The sequence below is a fragment of the Falco naumanni genome, chromosome 14 (assembly GCF_017639655.2).
Source record: "Falco naumanni isolate bFalNau1 chromosome 14, bFalNau1.pat, whole genome shotgun sequence".
NCBI classification, from domain to species: domain Eukaryota; kingdom Metazoa; phylum Chordata; class Aves; order Falconiformes; family Falconidae; genus Falco; species Falco naumanni.
The window spans coordinates 8,274,408-8,293,668 of record NC_054067.1 but is presented as its reverse complement, the minus strand read 5'-3'; the positions used below and the strand labels follow the sequence as shown (position 1 = coordinate 8,293,668).

The 19,261-nt window shown below is 40.4% G+C and overlaps 1 protein-coding gene across 1 annotated transcript in view; it reads right to left on the bottom strand.

Annotated features, from left to right (window-relative positions):
• The window catches only part of IL1RAPL2 (interleukin 1 receptor accessory protein like 2), a 393,018-nt gene that overhangs the window by 110,355 nt on the left and 263,402 nt on the right, over positions 1-19,261 (bottom strand). Inside the window, exon 6 of the mRNA XM_040614776.1 lies at positions 1,857-1,931. Coding sequence (XP_040470710.1) covers positions 1,857-1,931 — 75 coding nt within the window. The remainder of the gene's footprint in view (positions 1-1,856; positions 1,932-19,261) is intronic.

Genomic DNA, 19,261 nt, shown 5'->3' with positions numbered 1-19,261 from the left:
GCATAATATGAGTATGGTTTAGTGACAATAACCAAACTCACTAAATAACAGAGAAAAAAAAAAAAAAAAAAGCACCATATGTAAATTCCCTGATCTTACGGGACAACTAATGGATTACATTCCAGCATATAAAGATGCAAGATTTGTATTTCTCTCTAGAGATATTCCAAAATCCTATTACTGAGCCATACCTCCAAGGAGAAGAGGGGGTTGGTTTGTTTTCATTTTTTTTTAAATCAAACCTCTTTTTAATCAGTCAGAACAAAATGTCTTCACACAGAAAAAAGAAGAAATTCAGTGCAAAACCAACAGAGTCCTGATGGAACAGGGGAACTTGGAAGAGAAAATGAAGATGCAATAAAAATTCAGTAAACAAAGACGCGTAGTCTTTGTGTGCCTTTATTACATAGATGTATGCAGGGATAGTTTGCTCCCAAAGGAAACCATTAGAAAGTTGAATTTTAAGAAGCTGGACCAGGAGACCGAATTCAGCCTTTTGGGCTGATCCAAACTTCAATGACTGTGTTTTGCTGTTAATTCTGGTGAGCTTTTGACTACGGCTTCAGACCCATTTTGTGTCTCCCCCTTTTATAGCCAATTTCTGCTCAGCTACAGATATGAGTCCTGTGAAGGGGAACCTGAATACACACATATGCCCCTGCTTTCAGAATTCACCTGGCACTGGCTGCCTCCCAGATCCACTCCAGTCTTCCTTCACGCAAGCCCTTACAGACTCCTGAGTCAATTCAGGTATATGAGAGAAAGCTAATCTTTTTGATTAGGTGAGGTCACAAATGATTCCTATTCTCATCACGATCCAATAACCACATTCAAGGATTCAAGCCCCATTTTTGAATACTTCATAGCATCTTAAGTGCTCCACTGAAATTGTTAGGCACCTGGTTTAAGAACAAGGATGTGCCTTTGTACTCAGCTCAAGTAGGACCCTGTAGGCTTTCACAAAACCAAACAGCTTTACCACAATATTATCAGCCCACTTAAAATGTTTCATTCTGAGCCTCCTTGCCTTTAAACACCACTCCACCACTGAACCCTAGCCAGCTTTGGTATAAAAGGAAGAAGAGAGCGAGGCTCAAGGAAGAAAACGCCACCACTTCAGCACAAAGCAAATAATCCACATCTGCAACGTATCTCTTCTAATTTAAGCTCATGGCACCAGAGTCCTCAACAAGAACTCCAGTTCTCCCTCTCCAAATTAGAAATCTGTTTTCAAATCATGGAAAAAACCACCTCTGGGACTTCAAAGCCAAGGACTTCTTTCAGCACCAAGATGCCCCACAGTTCCCCAGAGTTAGAAGAACTCTCTAACATTAGTGTTTCTTGACATGAGAGAAAATACAGGCTGCCAGCTGAGATTTGGAGATGTGCATTCACAGAAGAATATATAATAGGAGTGAGAAAAGCATACAAGCATTTTAGTCAAAAACCATTTCCGGTAAACATTCAAAACAACCTGAAAATGCACTGATTTACATTAACTTTTAAATGAATCAGCACTTTATTATGAGAACATTTGTCTTAGATAGGATGAACATCAATTGATCAATACAGCACCCATCTAAACAAATATTACTCTATCAATCATATATTAAAAAGAGCAGCAGTGCTTTTTATCTAACACCCAATCTAACCAATTAGTACTGCCATCCCCTGATGTTACACAAGTTCATTCCTTTAAATTGCCACGGCAGTAAATTCTACAGTTATAAATGAGAAGTTGCAAATTGATTTGCATGTAATGACAGTACCACTAAACCTTTCTTACCATTTTCAATTTTTCCCATCTGCTACCAGAATGGAAGTTTAGGATCTGTTATTCCCAGAAGGGGACTTACCCAGCTGGACATCGATAACTGTTGGCTGGTTCTCCATGGGGAACAATGGCTTTGGAGGTTTGTCTGTGAGTAAAGCTAGAAAAGAAAATGAGAAAATGTAATGGAAAAATTGAGACCAATGACCGCAAAAGAAAAGCTTTGTAATGTAAGCAATCAAATGTTTGTATACTTGATGGCATGTAAACATTTATTAGATAAGGTGGCTGTTCATTGCCAATGCATTACCACTTCCTAGTGACTGTGGTGGCCCACTCATTCAAAAGAAGCTATTTCAGGAATTACATTTGTAATACAAAGCAGCAAAACAAACTCCATGTCTCACTTTTTATCTACATATAATAACTAGATCAAGCATTTTAGATTCTCACCTTGCAAAGCTAGTGTACTTAATTAATTTGAAATGCCAACCAAATCATTTCAGTGTGACCAGTCTCAACACATCTTTATGTCTGCCCAAAACCGTATTTAGATGCTCAAAGAAAACTTGTGCATAATTTTATCTAATGAATCCCAGCAGCCTCACACCCAGCTTACACTCCCACCCAACCACGTGGGGCACCTGGACCATTTTCCCGAAGCCTGAGTGGGGAACCTGCCATCGAGTCACAGATAATACTACTACAAAAGCACAGCTACAGATGCAGGCTTCATCACCCGGTTTAAGAGCTGAGTGCCAGACAGCATAAAAAGGTTTTGTAAATTGCTTGAAATAAATGACTGAGTATTCCTGGAGATGGGGAGAACTGTTTTTTAATCAAATATATCATCTTGCACCACACTGAATTAAACATTTCAGAATTACTTCAAAACTTTTCCAGTTAAAATTCATCTCCTGAAATTATTTGATCGGAGTTTGCAAAATTAATTTGCATTTTTCAATAAAAGACTATAGGCAAAATTGCCCTGATCGCCTCAGAAGCCTCAGCACTAACTGATATGATAGGAAACAAGTCTACCCAGAGTTTTGGTAGCTCAAGCTGAAAGTTGCCCATGGCTGGCGCAGCAGGTCTCCCTGAACCAAGTGGAGAAAGCTTGAGCTCTGCAAGCTCCCAGCCTCTGCTCCCAACTCAGCCTGAGCCATTGGTGTGCTAGGAAGACATCTCTCCCTCAGTCTGCTCCAGCATGAATCAATGTTCAACACATCTTCCATGGGACTTTAAAACAATCTGGCTGAGCAGCTGAAGCAGAGCTGCAGGACTTACATGTTTCACTAATGTAGCTCTGACAACTAGCTATCAAATGACAGCTGCATGAAATTGGAGGCAGCTGAATTATTCTGCTACAAAAATAATAATAATAAAAAAGTCAACCTACAAAACATTTTTACATCTACAGAAAATGAAAGCTTGTCTTAAAGAAATACCTACTTGATTTTGCTTTACAGTTGACACCAGTTTTTAAACTCCTTAAGTGATTGTCAGCACAATCCAATTCCCCAGCTCCATTGAAATGAAAATGTCGTTCCTTCCACTGGTGCTACAGCCATGCTTTGCTTATCATAAAACAGGCATTTCAGTAACAAGCCAGCAGTCAATATTTCAGATCAAAATCATGTGTATTTGTAAGAACTCCTTGCACAGTTTACCCACAAGGACAATGCAGGAATCTCCAAAGTGACTGAAACAGCATGCTATTAAATAATAACAGTTTTTGGTTTTATATAAATTTATATATATAATTAAAATATATAACAAAAATCACATCTATTGAAATAATATTAATAAATAATAAATAAACATTAAATATTAAATAAAATATTAAATATAAAAATAAAACCAGAAGCACGGCTCAGAATGAAAGATAAATGGGAAATTCTGTTAATGAGAATTCAGCAGTTCAAAAATGCTCGTCCAATACGAAGTCACAAAATTGACCCAGAAACAACATCAAGACTACCTACCTGTACAATTGCATTATTTGCAGATTAGCCTGTAAGTAGAAAATTTCTGGCAGAAACAAATAATTAATTTGCTGTGCTAAGGTACCTAAGTCATCTGAATGTCATTAGAGAATAAGACTAAAGTACTGCCAAGCCTATGTGTGTAAGTACAGTCTAACTACTTGCATTTTAAGGAATTTCAATCCTAACTGAAGTTGAAAACTTCTAAGTAGTTTTGGGCATCAAATGCAAGGGACTTTGGAACACATTCCACTGGTGATTTCTTAAGCAACATATGCTTTTAAATTGCTAAAAGCTTTTGAGATGCTCTTCCTTATAAAATCCCACTGCAAGGAGAGACGGATAAGTATTTATTCAGCTTTTCCACAGATTCCACCCTAATTCAAACAGTAAATTTCTCACTTGAAGGTCACACCTGCTTTGAGCAAGGCTCATTCCCAACACTCTAGGAAAAAAGAACATTCCCCAGGAAGTCCCAATATGTTGATAGCCAGAACATTTGGTAAGGTGGAACATGAGAGTGAAAGTACATTTTCAGTACTGACATTTTTCTGTTTAACATGTATAAGAGCTCTGCTTTTCTTAGACTCTTAATTCCTCACATGAAAAACCCCTGTCAATAAATAATAAGTTAGCAAGAAGCAAGAGCCACTAGACTAGAATTACATTAGTTGAACTGTAACCCACTGCCAGCTATAACAATGACCTCTTCATAGGTATTGCTTGCCATTTTCTCTCAACTCATCACAGAAAATTAGAGGTAGTGATGTCTGGCCCTGGCATCTGCTGAGAGGGAACCTCATCACTAGAGTCACAACCTGACAATATTGCTTTTCTGCAGTATTGGTTTTTATACTGCCTCGGCAGACTCCCTCAGAATGCCTGCTGGAAGGAGAGAGGAAAAGGAGGTACTACAAGGGTATTAAAAATTCAACAATGTTCTTAACTGCCTCTGTGCAACTGAGGTCAGTAACTTCTTACAAGAATGAGCCAAAAATCTCCAGAAAATGCATTTTGGCCTAGGAAGCGCACAATTCAGATTTCTTAGGAAGGCAAGATGTTGGCCTGTATATCTAATTGCAGAAGTACCCTGGCTGCTCAGCACAGAGAGAAGAGAATGGCTATGGCCAGAGACGCGCAACTATTTGCTGCAGCTTCCACACAGGCCTGCTGCAAAACCTGCTGGTGGCTACAAAGGAGTTTGGGGATTTAACCCCGGTATTAACAGAATCACACCCTTTTTCCAGACTAGGTCAGGACAAGCAACGCTCACCAACCCTTTGCAGGACTCCTTCAGATGTTATTAGGTGTTTAAAGCCCAGCACACACACTAAACCTCCTAAGTAAGGGCTGAAAGGAATAAAGTTGAAAGTAAAGGAGAAAGAATTGCATTCTCGGGCTGATCTCTAAACAACTTGATAAACCAGGTACATTTTGTTCTAGGTGGAAATTTAATGCATCAGGGGGAAGGAAAAAGCCCAAACACTCCAAAACCTTGCATCCCAGCTGAGTGTGGTCTCTTGTACTTTGTGGAGAGCCTCAACAAAGTTTCACTTTCTGGTATACTAGCAACACTTCTTTTTCTTAGTTTTTCAGACTTTTGTTGCTACCTTTAGGCTTTTCTTGTATTATTATTTTTCACCTCTGGTACTGAATTGTACTCTGTGTGCACTGTAGGATGTGGAGAAAACTTGCTGGGGTAGCTGCATCAGTTCTGTGCCAGTGGGCTCAGAGTTTCCTTGCTTAATGTTCTTTTCATATCTCATTCCCACCTGCACCCCTCACAACCCAGTCTGACCAGGGCTCCCCACTGCTTCCCTTAGCTTTACTTGCAGTCTTCGGATGTTTTCTAAATGTGCTCCTGTATGTCACATTTTAAATGGTTATTATTTTGCCATATTGTTCTTGGAGAATAATCATTATAATGAACTGGCAGACTGTCAAAGCTCTTTACATAAGAACTGAAATGGCCCAAAGGGATTTTGAGTCTAGAAGAGAATAAACCGCTGGCTCTTCAATGTCATATGTGTTTAAAGAAGACAACAGCCATTCTTATTTTAGAGGTCAGACATCAGATCTCTTATTGACCTTATGAAATTCACTTTTGGTCCTTAAACAGTAAGGCAATATAACTACATACAATATTCTCAGCTATAAGGGATTCTAATATTTCATGATCTCTGTACACGACAGAAAAACCCACAAACAACCTTTATTCAAATGCCCATTCCTCTAAGACAAGCTTCTTTAATTCTCAAAATAGTTTTTTATAGATGTGCAACACTTGATTTCCAGCCTTGCTAGAAAGGCACACAAGAAGCTGACATCATCAGTCTGCATCACAAGACAGAGGCTCCCCTACCTACTTGCCACCAGGCATATGGAGGGGTCCTGAGTGACAGGGAGGAATAGAAACAGGTCCCTACTCAGGGAAGCAGGCACATCACCCTCCAACCTACTTCACCTTCCCAGGTCCCCTACACAATAGATGCACAGCTCTGGAACCTGAAGGCCAAGAAAATGATAACAGACAAAAGCTAATCCAGGCTGGAGGCGTTGCCTAGAGAGACGGGAGAGTCAGCCAGCCCCAGGCATCATGACCAGCTCTGCTAGGAAGAAAAGAAAGGTGGCTGTCATCAGCAACTCTACTCTAGAGGAACAGAGGGCCCGACAGACTGACCAGATGCAACCTATAGGGAAGTCTGCTGCATCCCTGCGGCATGGGTCAGGGATGTTACCAGCAAACACCCTTGTCTGGTATGGTGCTCTGATTACTACTCATTACTGGTCTTCCAAGTCCTCACAGTCCAGGAGGAAAAGGTTAGTGACCTGCTGCTCCACTCAGATGTGACAGGACAAGAAGGAACGGCCTCAAGCTGTGCCAGGGGAGGTTTACATTGGATATTAGGATTTTTTTTTTTTTTCACTGAAAGGGTGGTCAAGCATTGGAACAGGCTGCCCAGGGAAGTGGTGGAATCACCATCCCTGGAAGTATTTAAAAAGACACATAGATGTGGTGTTTAGGGACATGGTTTAGTGATGGATTTGGCGATCCTGGGTTAAAGGTTGGATTTATGATCTCAAAGGTCTTTTGCAACCTAAATGACTCTGTGATTCTAAGGGGAAGTAGAACAAAGTTACTGCTGTTACTGTATTATCAACATGCCTTTAATGAAGTTAACAGTATTATGCATTCTCATGTAACACTTCACCTCCCACAAAACCACAACTAAATGCACTGCAAACACTCTTCCTATTATTAAAAGTGCAGAGTACTTCTCAAAAGAAATATGAATATACCTCATTAACTGTCACAGAAAGAGCTGGGATACAGCAGCTGTCTACATTTTTTTTTATTTTTTTTTTTTTGATCCCCGGAACACACCATGCCCCTGGGCTGCTCTGAGCAGCAATAGTTATATGGTGAAGCCACTAGAACAAGGACAGTATTAGTTCCCCAAAGCAACAATTCCTGCGGCCTCACAGATAGACCTACCTTTGCAAGACACCAGATGTGACAATGTGGCACACTAAGGGTTTTGCCTTTACTCGCTGTTCTAGGATTTCATCCCATGAACAGGCTGGGACAGCTTTGGCTGCATTTGGTTATGCAAGTATCAGCTGGTATCACTGCATTACTGAATTAAGATTGAAAGGAAGGTTCACACAGGGCTTCTGTGCTTTGTCCCAGGGTAACACTAGGCATGCTACCTGGGGCATCACTTGAAGTCACATGTGCTGGACGGTAAGTTGGAAAGACATTTCTTCACCCAGAGGCACCTGGCAATGCACTTGCCATCCATAAGAGCCTGGGGACATGGCCAGAGGCTGTTTAGCAGCCAGACTGCTAGGAGACTGCTTAAAGTGCTGTTTCCTTCTATGCTTACGTTCACGCTATTAGAAAGTAATAAACTTTAAGACAACAACCAAGTTGCTGTGATTCCAACACTCGTCACGGGGTTCTTCCATAAGAAATTTAAAGGCACAGCGTTGTACAAATCAATACACTAATCTGATCCTCTGCCACTGTTCATCTAGGTGCATTCTCTTTCCCAAAACACATGATACTTTTATTCTCTCTTTTTCATAAGTGCAAGGAATATGCTGCCCCAGGAGAAATGCCTCAGAAAAGCAAAGAGACCTGCAAGAGATTTGGTCTCTTCAATTAGTTACACACTGACCTTTAGCAGACAAGGGAGAGCACGACTTGCTGCACAGAACAGTGTCTAGCTACCCACAGGACCAACTGAAGAAGAAAACAGTCTTGAAGGAGCAGCTCCTGCTTCTAAGTACCAACACAGCATAAGAGCTTAGAGGCTCATTTTTTCTCACAACAGTCTATTTCAAAAATCTCTCATTCCATATTCAAACATACATCCAACACACTGATACTTCTCTTGAAGAAGTACAAAGCAGTTGAAAACATACAGCCTTAGGATATTGTTATTTAGGGATAAGCAATGATAACCAGTTAGAAAAACCACCAGGCATCTCATAAGCACCACTTCCTTCACAGTTTATTATTTGACACAGCCCTCTTTCCCTGCACTGTTTCCTACCTTCCTTCTGCAGCAGCCTCGCAGTACTCTCCCCACTCCAGTCAGACTCACTTTAAAGCAACCATGGTGAGAGACAGACAGCCCAAGCTGTTGCTACAACGAACACAAGTCTCTTACTGCAATTTTTGAGTAGCTCAACTAAACAAAACTTTCGAATTTAATGCAGATCACCTTCCCCTTACGCCATGCAAAGGCATGCTCTAAGCCAACAGGCATCACCTGAGCTCCAAGGACACGAATTGCTGCCAGTGTGAAGTCAGTCAGCACCAGGGTCATGCACTGAAATCCAGCTGCATGTGATTTGATGGGCGTCTTTCTTCTGACTCAGCACAGCTGGAGTGTTTTCCAGACCAGATAACTCTTCTAAGGGAGATGAAGGCAGAAAGCTGAAAATGTTAACACCTGTGGCTAAGAACTGGTCAAATGCTGGGGAAGGGTTTTCTTCTTCCTCAGGATGGATAATGACTTTTCCCTTTCTTGTTACAGGCACCCAAAGTACATTTGCTGTTCTATAATTTTGCTGTTGATGTACCTCCTGGACATTTGTTCATGTCATTCGCAATGATGAAAGGACAAATTATCCAAATATGAATCAGAATACAGGGAATTAACAAAATTGTTTCAAATCTTCTGTGAGACAATTACATGCCAACCTACTTCCTTCAATCAAAGGATCTGGCATTTTCCCACCATTAATTAACACAGAGCCTCTAGTATCATTCAATCAAGAATCTGGCTAACCTTTTGACAGCAGAACCGATCTGTTTGAATAGCATCCTCTGGGGCAAAGAACAGCATGCCAAATCTTTAATCTGAAACTAGCTCACACCCAAAGTTAAGCTTTTGTTCACTCCTAGTTCAAATACGCATGCTTCCAGGCATGGCTGAGATCTACTTTGGCATCTAAAAATCTTGGCAGTGACATTGCAACTTTCACACCATAGATGAAGATGGAACTAACTGTGTGCAAAACGCTACATCAGTATGTTAACCAGAGGGCACATGTTGCTAAGACAAGCTCAGCATTATACCTTTTAAATAATATGCACCTAACTCCCTTTGGCTCATCTGAAATCCCAGCTCGTGCCAACAGATTTCTCCATGGCTGACAGTAAAATGTTTCAGGCCTGACCTGCTACTGCCTTATCTTTTATGTTGCTGCTTACACCTAAGCAAATGTGTGAGCCAATTGTGCAGATGTAAATGTAAATGTAACAGCTAGAGTCTTGGCTGCCAGGACCAAACTGTGCACTTACAGAGTTAAAAGCTTGTCTAAAGAGCCAAGGGTTCCCACCTGGACTTACGTAGCAAGTCTACTTTGTGGACTGAGCCTCTAACACACGTTCCTCAGCAAGTCTTGCTACCAGATCAGAGCGATTGCTTTTCATTTTCTTGGCACAGCAGTAAACTACCACACAAGGTGAAAAGCAGTGGAAAACCACATGAAGCAACTCATTCATAAAAATGTGACTTTGTGAGGCTGTGTTTATATGGGGACGTTGTTCTCCCATTAGCTGTATGTTCTATCAGCCAGTCAAAACAGTTTTTCAGCATTCAGCTGTTGTGGTGCCTTTCCTTCACCTAAGTATCAAGCTGACAAAATTATTGCACCTCCATCCGTCATCTGTTGTAACAGAAATAAAGCCACTGCAACAAAATGTTGTCAAAGGATAAACGTCTCCATCTTTGAAAATAAACACTGAACACTTATTCTCAATAAACTCAGAAACTGTGTGGAAGCCAGGAGTCATTAACCAGTGACAAAGAGTTTTTCTCTATGTATTACTATTTGAGCAGGAAATGCATCTTTTGGGACAATGGGGTGAAATGATACAGCAACCAGATCCCTCCCCCTCTGCCACCATCACCATGAATATCACTTTTTGCAAACTCTACCTAGGATCAAGAGTGCCTTAATGCACTATAGTCTGCCTCTGTGGGACTATTTTCTGCCAGAAGGAGTTTAGCATTTTTATATTAGCAGTAAATAATTGGAATTCATCACATGAATTCTTTTTATGACACAGAAAGAAGGACAACACAATCACAGTTTTAAGGAAGATGCTGTGTCCATGCTGAAACGCAGCTCGCAAGGGAAATGAATTTTGAGGCACTGAAATGCTCTTGGATCATTACTGGTGGTTTTGATTCTAACCCATTAAGTCCTCAATGACTTGGAACAGACCCGTGCTTGACAGGTCATACTACTGGCACCAAGAAGCTGGCCATGACTGTAGCCTCCTTGACTTTGAGAGCAGTCAAAATCCTAAACAACTAGCTGTGTCTATACTGTTCTTGCCAGCTGTTCCAACAACTTCTGCTGCAGGCATGACCTTGCAGCCCATGGTAACTGTTTAGAACTAGTGACAGCAGCTGGAAATTCCAGGTGCAAAATCATCTCTGAACAAGAAGTCTTGCTGCCAGTCTTCTCACCTAAGCTACTGCACACAGGATGCTATCACAGTACATGGAGGTGGTCAAACTGCTTTGGAGAGAAGAGCAGGAGCATCAGGTACCAGATTAACTCTGTTGAATTCATTGAAATGTTAAGAAAAGTAAAAATGAACTACATTTTGGGTTTGGGATCTTGTAATCTTCAGATTTGTGCAGGACCTTTTCCCCCCTTCTTATAAGGCAATGAAGTCATGTAGGGCTGTAGAAAATGAAATGGTGAGATTCTAGTGAAATTATGCAACGGAATATGACATAGGAGGACTCTGGTGAAGTGGAATAGAAACAATAGCACAGATTGCACATTACTGAAGCACAGATGGCAAAATCCCACAAGGTTCCCATCACAAAGTAATTACAACAGGGCTGAACACTTAACACTACTGCAGTATACATGTTAAATGCCAGTGGCAGCTGACTGTTATGCATCTCCTGATGTGAAACATTCAGTGACACTGATGGTATGGATCACTATCAGCACTATCACTAGAGTCATTGCAAGGTGGGTGCTGGAAAGTAGAAGAAATCTGTGCTAGCAGGGCTCTCACTATACTCATGCTATCAAGTTTCCTCACTCCTGTGGTTGCCAACATACCTTCCTTTTCACCACATTTCTAAATTTCACAGATCGGATTAGATTATGTACAATCATTTCATTCCTTTCCTAGATGTGGACCGTGCAGCTTTCTTTTACGAAGCAAGCATGAGTTTCGTCTGAAGTAGAGAAAAACGTGTAATAAATTGTTATAAAATGTAAATTACATTTCTCTGCAATATAATTCATGAAAATCTCAAATGGAGTGTGCTTTATTTAATGAACAGGGTGTATTTAACACAAAGGACACATCATTTCATCTGCACTCAAAATGTTTCTCTTGGACTCTGAGCAGAAATAAGATGCTTGAAATTACCCTCTATTTCAAGGAGACCTGCAAAGAACATTTTATGACATTTTAACTTTTGGCTTTTTAAATTCTTTTTTCTTTCTGTCTTATAAGAAAGTAAAGAAGTGGTGACGGATGAAACCAGAACCTATCATCCATCTTGAAGGGACAGCCGGAGATTTTACATGCAAATGAAAGCTATCCTTCTTGTCAGCCTGAAGCCAAAGTACCAAAAGCCTGCAGTCCACAATCAATTAATATTCCATGATCAATGTGACCACTCGTGTGCAGTGAACTACTGCACCGCAGCACAACCCCAGCTACATGAATTATCATGGAGTGGGTTTTATGCATCATTTTAATAAAACTCTGTGCAATCCATTATTCTCTGAAACTAAAAAACCCTCATATTAAATATAGATAGTGTATCAAAAGATAATTATTGTAGATGATGAATGCCAGCTGAACTAAGTATTAAGCATGTATGGTACTATCTAGGCAAAACAATGGATGCTCTTTTGGGGGCTGGGAAAAGCCATCTCCAAGCTCAACAGCAGCCTTCAGCCAGTGCACACCATGCTCTGGGGAAGGAGGAGCCGGTGCCATTTTGCCACCTCTCCTAGGTTGCTGTTTTGGGCAACTGGATGGCATGTGCCCTGAGACAGCCCTAAGTCAAAACCTTCGTTACAGACCAAACACTCCAGTTTTTCAAAGAAGACGACGGAGCTACTGAAGACCAACATTAAAAATGTATTTCACTTGAAGTCTCAAAGGCAGTAGAAACAAATTTGTACTCTGGACATGATTAGATGTTGCACAGTGTAACAGCTCAGCCTGCTTTAGTGTTCAGCAGGACCATTACAATTTCAAAGCTGCCATACCGCAAACAATTTTTAGATGGAATTTCAATTTTAAGTTTTTTAGATTAATGACATTCACAAGTAAGAAACACAAAACTTCTGTTAAGTCATCTCTTGCCAATTGATTTTGCTCCATAGGGAGTTAATGACTAGGTTTCACCCTGCTCCATCCAGCCTATTAATTCAGATGCATTCTTTGGATTAGCACCCTGGCTTCCAGAGCTTGCTACAATGATGAAAAATGTTACTGTACTTGACAAGGAAAACCTTTTCATAAAATGTTTATGCAATATTTATGCAAGCTCTTTGTCTCTAATTTGCCTTCAAAAGCTGAAAAATATATTCCACCAGGTTTTGCTATTACTTTTTTTCATTTTACCACTGAAGAAGTTTTGAATTGTATTATTCACTAAGCATATGTAGTGTCGTTAAAGAAAAAATTGGGCCGAAACATGTCATTATTGGTTGGATGAACAGGAAAATGAATAAAACCAGGCATAATATAGGCACGTAAAGAAATCATAGATACACCCGCTACTGTTTATCCTGCCTCATGACCGAAGATCAAGAAAATGTAAATCTTCTGATGAAAGACAACGCTTTAAGAAATGAAGGAGATAGTTATCCCATGAAATTTGTCTTCTCATTTGAGGCAAAGGATTTAAAAGAATTAACAAAAAAAGTAGCATCCATAGAAATCTCTGGCGGGACGACCCATTTTCAGAGTCAGCACTGCTGCCTTTCACCACTTTCATCAGAGTTTATACCAGCTGATGGGAAGCAGAATAGCCCCCAGTAATCAGTGTGGGACCTGAGCCTTTCAGCATCAGCTGCTATCAAACACATGGAAATTTTCTGATCTAAGAATGCAATTTCTTTTTCACAAAAACACACCAAACATGCACAAACCACTACCTCAAAGAAAGATACTATGGGAAACTTCATAGCTTTGATAAAACAAGTTCCAGATAAATTATTCACGTTCTAAGTCAGTGGGCACGCTCACCCCTATGCATCAGCTACTCAACAATAAACATGTAATATTTTGAGACTAACATATGACTTGAAAATGTTTAATGGTCAGTGGAGATGCAAAAGAATGGCAAGCAAACCTCCAAGGGGAATGTGATTAAAGGCTGCATAGAGAGCTATACATACAAAAAGCATGAGGACAAATGTCATTCCAGTGCCCACTGGTGCATCTCTGTGCAACCCCATTAACAAGCCCAGTGACACGCAGCACAGTTTACAGGAACAAATTAACTTCCCAGGGAAACAATTCAAAGACCTTGTGGAAACACTAAAAGCAATGGAAAAGAGTGAAGACATGGCCAAAAAATCTGTCTTTGGGACTACACTCATTTTGAATCTATGCGACCATTGCTAAGCAGGCTGCCAAGACACCAGACGTTTATATCAGAGGAGCACGAAATAAACTTGACAGCAGAGTAAGCAATGGATTGTACCTATCCCACATGTCAATTTGGGCACAGGTTATACCGTATGCAGCAGAAAATGCAGGAGGGCCTAGCTTCCAAATCCCCTGAAATGAGAGATTAAACAGTCCCACAGGCTGCAGGTAAGGATTTAATCCTTCAGTGTATTTCCGCCATCCTTTATTAAAAGATGAAGATAATCTTTAAATCAAGGAAAAAATAGGAAAAAAAAAAAAAACCCAACCCACAATGGAAAGTGCCAAAAACATCAAGCAGAAAAAGAGAGGAGAGGGAGAGGGGGAGAGGGAGGGGGAGAAAGGGAAGGAAAGACAAGGTGAGCCGAGGCACCCACCCTATTTTCATTAACAAATCAGTGCTGAGTTCCATCTCAGCCAGGGCTATAAACCCGAGGTGTGTGGGAAGGGGAACTCGTTCCACCCAGCCCTGGTGGACAAGCCCATACAAGCTCTCTGTGAACGCAGCATGGATGTGATAGCGATGGGCTGCCCAAATACACACACACTCCGCCTGCTTCTGCCTGAACTACCTGCGCATACACAGGCTCCCGAGAGGGGTCTTCTGGGTTCCTGCAATTCCTCCATCCAACTGCCAGGTCAGAAATCGGCACTGCTCCTATCCGTCAGCCACCATGACACTGCTGGTGAAGCAGCTCAAAACACAGATCACTTTCCTCAGCTTCTAAATTTCTCTGCTGTGCTCAGAAGACCATTCATCACCCAGCTTTTACATTTTCTGCTGCTTTTTTTCCAGCAGCCAGATATAAGTTTTGCACCGGGAATGTAATTTCTGAGAAATTTTTCATGAAATTGTGTCAGGTTGTTGTAACGAACCTGCTTGACACTTCATTTTCCTGTTGAAAGTGTCTTCTGTTTGTCGTGTTGAAGCAATTCAAGATTTTGCTTTGACATTTTCAACAAGAGAACAAGATGATTCAATCTGCTCTAGGTAGTAACTGCCATTACATTTAAACTACATCATTCAAATGAAACTCAACATACTATTTTGACTGTCATTTTATATCTTATCTATGATTGTGTAGTACTATAGCCCCAGCTCATGGAACCATGTTCAAGCCACAAAGAAAGTAATTTAAAGAAGATCCTTCCCAAAATTTTGCAATAATGCCATCATGAAACTTCCATTTCTTTTCTGAAACACTATTTTCAAGTGGCATTCTTCAGACGTGCCTTTATAAGGGGATTTTTGAGAATTTTGGCTTTTGTTCCAATGTAAAATGAAAGCAAAATCCGAGAAAAAAACAAAAACAAAAAACCAAGACAAATTCCCTCCCAAATAAAAATTATAATTTCCTGACCATCTAGAATACATCAGTCCCAAAGGATAGGATGACTGGCTGATGGAGAAGCTGAGCAGAACTCAGCAGTGGCAGCATAGGAAACAGTAAAGGCTGCATTACCTGTCATGTTCATCATGCGGTGAGTGTGACAACCTGCCCTGGGTACATGTGATCGTTCTACCTACCACCTACCCCCATTTGAAAATCCTTCTCCGTTTTGTTGTCTGCTTTAAAATTTATTATGCACCACACTCAGTTCTCTCTAATTATCACGTACACGTCCATCAACTCCTTCTGATGTACAAAAGGTATCAATCACGTTTTATTTATTACAGAAAAAAAAAGATTATGTCTTGTTCATCAAGTCTTTTACTTCAGTTCTAAGGTCTGTTTTCTAAAAATGTAAGGGAACATTTTAAATTGAAAGATGTGAGATGCATAGCTAAAAAGCACGACAGTTTCTCAGGAGGTGAACAGTATTTGGACTAGCAATTAAGGAATAAAGTATTTTAACAGGGTAATATGGGGATAATCTAAATACGGGATTACAGGTGGGAAACACTTTCTCTCCTAGATTTTAATTAATAAATAAAGAAAATCTTTGTGTGTTAGCACGCTTGTAAAATAGGCACTATATAAAGATCTCTCACTTATCTACAAACTATATGATACCACTGCTTTTCACAGAACCAGTGGATTAAATAGAGAAAGGAAGGGCTGGGGTTTGTTTGGTTGTTGTCTGGGGTTTTTTTTTAGTAGCAAAAGCATAGCAGCATCATAAACGGGTTGGATCACAGAAGCAAAACCACAGTGCAGCAGTAATACTAGATACACTTTTAAGGCAGAACGTCTGTCTTAATCTGTTACTATTCTCAGATTGTGTCTAATGACCGTTTTGTGTACCACGCTCTTGTTGACTATTACCCATCCAGAGATGGGTCCCTATATGTGTATTACCGGTATCACAACAAAAGGGAGTATTCAAACGCAACTGCAGGATTGGGCTCCATTTCAGCTAATACACCAAAGTAAAAGTCAGAGACCTCTCCCAGACCTTGGTTTTATTCTGCAAAGACATGCTTCCTTAACAAGGTGTCGTAAAGGGATCTAACAAACTGCACTGTAAATAGGCAATTTTGGCTGAACGCATTGTAACACTATTTTTTAACTGCTCTAGAGCTGACATTTAGGGGATTCTGAGTTGTTTCTGGAATGCTTCTTTGCTCCGCCTACATACTCTCAAGTTAGTGTATCTCTTTCTGTTGGTAAATAAGCACCTCTGTGTTCAAAAGCAGTCTAATCTGGAGCTGCATAAACCAGTTAAATTATCATTAACACCAGAGTTGAAAACTCCAACACAATTTCCTATCAAAGCAATGGAGCCTTAAGCTTTTGTGTCTATGAATGATGAGCAACATTACTTCAAATGACATCTTTTGTCAGAGTTGCTTGAGCTAAAGACAGAGTGAATCCATTTGTATAAATTGTGGCTTCGCTGCTGAAAGATTACAAAAATATATGGTGCTATCCTTAAGTCTCAAACCATTAATATAGTTAAAATATGCCATCTTTTCCCACGAAGAACTAGCAAGTCCTTAAAACACTATCATCAATCACGACTAATTCACTAAATATACAATTCCAACAGCAATAGAAAAAGAAAATACAGTATAGTATATCATCTGTCACTACATCAAACATCTCTATTTTTCAGAGGAAACTGCAAGTCAAGATTTCCAAGGTCTGTGATATAGATGGTTCATAACTGAATTCCTGATCCACTGGGATTAGCCCTTTGTTTTGATTTTGTCTGATAGATCCAAAGCTAGATATTTTTATTTGGAAAAGCAAACAAACATTAATTTCCCCCTCGAGAAAATATGTATCTGTACGCCACAGTTTAGTCATTGAAGTACTTTAAAAAGGATCAGCAATCAAATGGATTCTTATAAAAGATAATTTGATTCCTCAAACCTACACATTAACTGATTTATTAGAATTATACAGATTTTATACTGCCAGGGTGTCCAAAACCACTACAAGATATGGGCCAGGAGTCCACTGTACTGTACAAAAACTTCCTGCCCACTGGCACTACCTTCTTTGATTCAGATCATTGCCTTATCAGTTGTATTCCCATCATGTTATGTCATGGTTTGGAGCAATGAGCATTTCACTATGTAAGACTGAAGGTCACACTAACGAAAAGAAACACTAATGGGGTGAAAATGAATATCGTGGGGACAATAAATCATTCTCGGATTCCTATTTAATTGATCATTTTGCAGCTGACCTTGCTTCTGCAGAAGTCAATGGCAAAGCTTCCACTTCTGTGGATATGAACAGGATTGGGTCCTTTAAAGTATGACATGTTTTATGAACGTTGAAGGCAGTGTTTTTTACACTAGACTTTATTACTTCTCAATACAAAACTTCACCAAGAGTGCCAAATTGCTGTATAAACACACCCAATAATACGGTACATTAATTTAATATATGAAACATTTTCCTGCTAGTACTGTTAAATATTGTCACTTTCAATAAACAGACATTTAAGCAAATTTTCTCCCCCCTTCTTCCTCCCCAAGATTTTCCTCCCAGTTTTACAAACGTGTATCACAAACTACCATCTCACCATCTTTGGCTGGCAGTCTAATATTTTCTTTAATAATATGAGAACTACCTCCAAGGCAACCAGATTTCTACCTGAACCCAGCCCCCAGCAGCACAATGCCCACAGCACTGTAACAGAGGACTGAGCAATAGAATTTATGCTTACTTGAAATGGAAACGCACAAGGATTATTCTGCAGCCGTATTTTTTAGGTTAAAGAACCTGACTTAACAGAGTCTGACGCGAGTCATGAGAGAAGCAGGCAGCTCGGGGTCAGGAGTCTCTGTGATCGCCTTGACCGTGGTGACTGAGGCAGATGCTCTTTACCATGACTGAGCTGAGCTGGCCAGGGCAAGGCAAACTGGCTTGGTAGGAGCTTAGGCTGCATCTGAGGAAACTTGCTCATTCGCCCTTTTTTTTCATGTTACCTTAACTCAAGAAATCTCACTGTCTCTTTTGTACACTGATTGTTGTTAGTCATAACAACAGGATTTGATGAAGTGTTTTCAGAGGAACACTTCTTTCTCTCTGGTGCTCATTTCTGCTGTGTCAGCATACTTGGAAAATCTGGATCAGGGTGAGTGGCATCCACTGGTGAATGCTCAAAATCTCCAAATCAACATACTGTGGAAGCAACCAGCACAGCACAGTGTGATCCTTCCATCCTAATGGCATGCAAGCCCACTTCCTCCTTTTTCCCATTTCCCTCTACCTCTTAGAAAGATGGTTTACCAATACTTACCAATAAACACACACTGAAATTCCCCCTTTTGGGAAACAAGTATGAGGGATCTTAGGTGGTAACAGAACAGGCATTTACAGTACAAGTACAAGCCATGGGGACTGTCAGAGATGCACTGAGATAAGCATCCAGATTTGGGGATGGAGCATTTCCTTAAGGGACCCTCTGTACAGGAATCTGAGACAGGAGATGTGAGCTTTGACAAGACCCCCTAATGGAAGCAAGCTTTCCACCACCAATGAAACAGTGCTTTCCTCGTGCCCTAGGCAAAGACCTAGTCTTGTGTTAATGAGTCCATTTTGGACTGGTGCAGGGGGAGCACAGTTTTAAGAGCAGGAAAGACCCTTCAGATCAGAAAACTTTCCAGTCTGAATCCCTCTAATGAAGTAAATTTCATCTGGAGATGTTTCCTTTGAGAGATGAGGCTGCAGTTTCACAAGCAAGCATATTCAGGGTAAGCAGAAGCTTTGGGCTGATTATCATCATGCTGCCTATTTATCCTGACCCTTTATAGTTTTATACTCTTGACTTTTGGTAGTGTGAGTGGGATGACTCTGAATGCTGGCACAGTAGTCTGTCACAGAGGAGAGTAAATTTGGCACCTGAGTTCCAAGCTCCCAAATTTTGAGCATAATAGCTTGG